Consider the following 5,832-nt stretch of genomic DNA (forward strand, 5'->3'; position numbering starts at 1 on the left):
TATGTAATCCTAAAGGAGTGACACGTGTTAACGACAAACGTATACAAAGGAGACGGGCATTAGCATTCAAGTGCAATAAACATGTACTGTTCATCCAATAAAATTCATGCATTTATAAGGGGGATGCAGGAACCCCACCTCAAGTTGAAAGGATAGATAGGGCATTAAAGGGTTATCTCTATAACATTATTATACAAATTTTCTTCAATGATACATATAAATGATTGGTCCTGAGATCAACGTTTATAACTTACGTATAACGATTTAACATATTTCTTCAATGATACATATAAATGATTGGTCCTGAGATCAACATTTATAACTTACGTATAACGATTTAACATATGTTTATAACTGATATAGATTGAACAAAATCCGTCATTGAAATAAACGTAGCATTGTGTTATTTATAATTTATATATGAAAGTAGGTCAAAGATTTTCTTTGCCGATGGCACTCAGTATTATTTTTTATAACATGGATAAAAAAACAAAAGAAGAAAAAGTGTCCACCTTCATCATATAATCTGTAGCACATAAAAAAACTCTGCTAGATAGGCAAGGCTCAAAAATTGGCCAAGCATTAATTTAATTATTTTATTCACCCAATTGAACAAGGTAGCTAGGATTTCATTAATCTATTTAAAGTTGTAAGGTTTGAATAACTTTTAATACGACTAGTTGGATATATATATTAGTGCAAAAACCTGCACCACCTTAACATCCATCCATTGCCATGGAGTTGAATTCTTTGGCTAAAAGTAGTGCTCCAAGATGGACACCAAGTCCAAGCCCAACAAGAACATTATTGTCATCAGAAGATGATCATATGCAAAGGCAACAAACCAGAGATTCTGCAGAAGAAGATGATGATGGTGGGAACATATCCTTGTCCTGCTCCAGCATGGACAGAATTTTCCCGTTCCGCATTGAGTTTAAAGGTGGTTTGGCTTCGAACTCCGGTAAGGACGTTCGTGAAGCTCCGCCTCTGAGACTGGAATCTGTTGCAAAGCTGAGTTGCGGAAATGATCATCAAAGTAGTGTTGATGGTATTGATGATGTCGAAATCGGGTCGAAAAGGAAGGGAGTTTCTTTGACATGGAAGGACCTGTGGGTTGGTGTAGCTGATGGGAAAAATGGGCAGAGAATGATCTTGCAGGAGGTTACAGGGTATGCTCAACCTGGTGAGATGTTGGCTATCATGGGTCCTTCTGGCTCTGGCAAATCTACCCTTTTGGATGCTTTGGCAGGTAACTCTGAACTATGTATAACTCTTTTGGAGATTGGCTGAAATGATGAAAATACAAATCTCAGAAGAAGAAATGACCATTTGTTAGATCTTGCCAAGTTATCGTTAATATTTAATGGATTATGTCACTAATATTTTATCCATATATTATTGGATTTTTATCATTTCAACTTTGAAAGGGTAAAATCTTCATTTCAGCCTATTTTTCAATATAATTTTTATGAAAAACTGACCAACTTTATATAACAGATCACAAAACAAATTTTAAATCCAAATGATGGGAAAAAAATTCATTTATTTCTTTGATTTTATATGTTCTTTCTTGTTTGTCATGTGTAACTGTGTAAAGAGGCTTCTAATTTTAGAGAAGGGCAAGTTGAAATTGTTGGAGAATATGATTCTATATCGATCACATGTAAAATAGTATACAATTAATATATGTGAGTTTTTACTTTAATATCACCGAGATCATCTGTAGATGAAACCTAATATTTAATATTGTAATAGCAGGTGATTAAGTTGGAAACCTGACAAAATATAGATTTTGTTTTGGTGTCTTTTTGCTACTGGATACACTTCCTCTATATCTCTTTCGTTTCGGATTTGGATCCTCTTCTGAGTCTAATGTGAGGATCCTTCTAATCAAGAAGTGTGGACAGTTAGATGAAAATCTAACGGCTACAAATAGAGGGTCTATTTAAAGTTATAATAATTATAACCGTTGAATTTTCATCCAACGACCGATATTCTTTGATCAGGAGGATTCTCATCCTGTGCTCATGAGAGGATCCTAATCCTTTCGTTTCTCCAATTTTGGTCTGCAGTGAAATTCAATTAGTCACTGCTCTAAAATCTGGGAAGAGAGAGAGATGTCTGGAGCATGAACGCAGGGAGGAGAGAGAGCGGAAGGGGGTTTAAAAGCATGGATTTCTTTGTCTTTTCATATTCTAAAAGTTTCTATTTCGGCACAACCATTTTGAAAGCCACTTATATCTTTTTATTTCGGAACATCCTGTTCGAAATCTGTCTAAAATGGCTAATTTCCCATAAAAAATAAAAAAAAAGGAGCAGCCATTCTGCTATGTGAAAATTCTGATAAAGTCAGAGCTCTTATTAAGATATATAATCAAGGTTCTAAAAGACGCTAGGTGTTAGTTGGGCAGCAAGTTGAAGCTTAGCGTCTAGGCGGCTAGGTGGGGTCTAGGCAGGCACCTAGGTGGACTAGACGGATTTAATTAAATCTATTATAGTTTGTGTAAATAAATATTTGTTTATAATTAAAATATATATAATTTCATCATAAAATACAAAATAGAATGACATATATATTATTAGCTATTGGAACATAATGAAAACATGGGAACAAACATATAATGTGTGTTCATTTAAGTATTTAATAAGTCTATTACAATTTATTGGAAAAAATAAAATGCAAAATAAAAATTATCTGTTTTCTATCTAAGTGAATTGCAACCTAGACAGATGCCTAGGCAGGTCTAGGCGCGCTAGGCAAGTGCCTAAGTGGGCACCTCAATAGGCCTAGGCATCCTTTCTTAATTTTTAAACGTCTAGGCATTAATCGGGACAATGGTCAGCCGCTTAGCGCCACATGGATTTGTAGAACAAAGTACATAATACCAAAAAAATGTTTAAATATTGCAGGAAGGCTAAGTTCAAACACACAGCAGACCGGGGAGATCTTAATCAATGGCCGTAAAGAAACACTTACTTTTGGAACATCGGTAAGAAAAATGAAGGAACATATATGAAGATGTACAATCTCATCACTCACATATATAATGCATCACTTCCTCATTTTAATGTCATAATTTCTATTTATTTTAAGAAGTAATAGTTCCTATGTTTGATTTCTCGATGATATAGGCGTACGTGACTCAAGACGACACTCTAATGACAACATTAACAGTAAGGGAAGCTGTATATTACTCGGCGCGGCTGCAACTGCCCGACTCCATGTCCCAAGCAGAAAAGAAGGAAAGAGCGGAGATGACGATAAGGGAGATGGGGTTGCAAGACTCCATGGACACAAGAATTGGAGGTTGGAGCATAAAAGGACTTAGCGGTGGCCAGAAAAGAAGAGTTAGCATTTGCATTGAAATCTTGACTCGCCCGAAGCTTCTCTTCCTTGATGAGCCTACTAGTGGCCTAGACAGTGCAGCGTCTTACCATGTCATTAACCGCATTGTTAAGCTAGCTCACCGTGATGGAAGGACAGTTATTGCATCGATTCATCAACCTAGCAGTGAGGTTTTCGATCTTTTCCAAAATCTTTGCCTACTCTCCTCTGGTAGGACAGTCTACTTTGGCCCTGCTTCAATGGCAGAACAAGTAAGCTTTGAACTCTCATCAGCATAAACTTGTTTACTTCTTACATACGAGCGATTAAGCAATAGAACCAATCCGAATGGTGCAGTTTTTTGCTTCAAATGGATTCCCATGCCCGACTCTGAGAAACCCATCAGATCACTACCTTAGAACTATCAACAAGGATTTTGATGTTGTAAGTCTTCTCAGAACAATCTACTTGCTATATTTCAACTTTTTGATACCCAAAAAAAAAAATATATATATATCTTGATAGGAAAACTAATTAGTTATCTTCATATGATAAAAATATGGAAACTCAAACTACGAAAACTTACCTGGAGCCCTTGATATTAGGATATCGAACAAGGGCTTGGTGGCAAAACAAGCACAGAAGAAGCAATTAATATTCTCATACAATCATACAAGGATTCAAATATTAACCAGCAAGTTCAGCTGCAGGTAGCTAATATTTCCCAACAGGTAAACCATCTATCACTCAATTAAAGTATTATGAGCTGATCGAAAGCATACAAACCAAAAAAGAAAAAAGGTTAGCGAATACTACTTACTGCGCTTTTCTTTTGTATTGTAGAAAGGTGGAACTCTAGAGAAGGGAAGTCAAGCCAGCTTCATAACCCAATGCCTTGTTCTCACAAGGAGATCGTTTGTGAACATGTATCGCGATCTAGGCTACTACTGGCTTCGCCTTGCAATTTACATTGCCTTGTGTTTATGCGTAGGCACTATCTTTCACGACATCGGCTCCACCTTTGGCTCCATACAGGTAATTCACCGAAGATTTCACTGATATATTTCTCTACTGTCATGCAAAACATTAGCCAATACTAATTTAATAGCTCCAAAAATGACCGAATTTTCAGGCGAGAGGTTCGATGCTTATGTTTGTTGGAGCATTCTTGACTTTCATGGCAATAGGTGGATTCCCTTCTTTTGTAGAAGACATGAAGGTTTGTCAGTTTGTTGGATCATTCCTTATTTTGTGAGCATTGCATCTAATAAGCATTGTTGGTGATCTGACCGCCTTTTATTTGTCTCACGAACCAGATCTTCGGGCGAGAGAGATTGAACGGGCACTATGGTGTTTCAGCATTTGTTGTTGGAAACACATTTTCCTCCATTCCATACTTGCTCATCATCTCTCTAATTCCCGGAGCAATAGCCTACTACCTTGTCGGTCTTCAAAAGAGCTTTGATCACTTTGCCTATTTTGCATTGCTACTCTTTGTCACCATGATGTTGGTCGAGAGCCTAATGATGATTGTCGCAAGCATTGTGCCAGATTTCCTCATGGGAATTATCACCGGTGCTGGAATTCAAGGAGTAATGATGCTGAACGGAGGTTTCTTCCGACTACCCAATGACCTCCCTAAGCCCTTCTGGAGATATCCAATGTACTACATTGCATTCCACAAGTACGCAAATGAAGGATTCTACAAAAACGAGTTTGAAGGACTGACATTCCCAAACAATCAAGCAGAAGGACCGTCAACAATTAATGGCGAAGAAATTTTACGAAGCGTTTGGCAAGTGCAGATGGGATACTCCAAGTGGGTCGATCTTGCCATTTTGTTTGGAATGGTAATAGTTTACAGGCTCATGTTTCTGGGAATCATGAAGTTCACAGAAAAGGTTGTACCAATCATCAAAGCTCTCATAGTTGCTACTCCGAAGCACTCGAAACAGATCACAGAAAATCCATCCTCCATGCCCTCAGATTAAGCAAACTTGTAGTGTGTTTTTGTTAATTTGTAGCACTAAATAGAACATTGTTTGAATGTATTATATATGTACGTGTATTCCAGCTATGGTTGAATGGACTTTACCAGAAAGAAAATATACGAAATTTATTTTACGAAGTATATATATGGAGGAGTTGGAATCCAGTCGATTCCCCTCCACTCCCCTCCCCTCCTTTCTCACATTTTTCTTTCTTTAAAGAAGTCAATACAAGATGTGAACAAGACGTTAACATGGCTTAATCGTGACCGTTGTTGAAATTTTAAGTGGTATTTCAAAACACATTCTCATCTTAAAGTACCCTTGTTGTTTATATTTGTTTTAATTCAAAATTAAATTTGATTCTTTTATTAATTTAAGGGTTAATCTTAGTTTACTACTCTGAAGTTTCTTGGTTTGCAACATTTAATACATGAAGTTTTTTTCATCTCAGAGTAGTACATAAAGTCATAATTTTGGGACAATTTCATACATTCATTAAGTTTGCTGTTAAATGAG

At 36.7% G+C, this 5,832-nt stretch overlaps 1 protein-coding gene across 1 annotated transcript; it reads left to right on the forward strand.

The window, feature by feature from the left end:
• Positions 1-651: 651 nt before the first annotated feature.
• On the forward strand, positions 652-5,421 carry LOC137717231 (ABC transporter G family member 1-like). The gene is made up of 8 exons (XM_068456526.1): positions 652-1,249; positions 2,911-2,990; positions 3,133-3,597; positions 3,683-3,769; positions 3,931-4,056; positions 4,169-4,360; positions 4,458-4,544; positions 4,642-5,421. Exons 1-8 carry the CDS (start codon positions 736-738, stop codon positions 5,314-5,316), a joined length of 2,226 nt encoding a protein of 741 aa, XP_068312627.1. The 5' UTR covers positions 652-735; the 3' UTR covers positions 5,317-5,421.
• Positions 5,422-5,832: the final 411 nt, after the last annotated feature.

This window comes from Pyrus communis, chromosome 1, assembly GCF_963583255.1.
Source record: "Pyrus communis chromosome 1, drPyrComm1.1, whole genome shotgun sequence".
NCBI lineage: Eukaryota > Viridiplantae > Streptophyta > Magnoliopsida > Rosales > Rosaceae > Pyrus > Pyrus communis.

Coding starts and splice junctions, on each gene's coding strand:
- LOC137717231 (XM_068456526.1), top strand. CDS start 736: ATGGAGTTGAATTCTTTGGCTAAAAGTAGTGCTCCAAGATGGACACCA. Junction 4,361..4,457: donor CCACCTTTGGCTCCATACAG/GTAATTCACCGA, acceptor CCGAATTTTCAG/GCGAGAGGTTCGATGCTTAT. Junction 4,545..4,641: donor CTTTTGTAGAAGACATGAAG/GTTTGTCAGTTT, acceptor CTCACGAACCAG/ATCTTCGGGCGAGAGAGATT.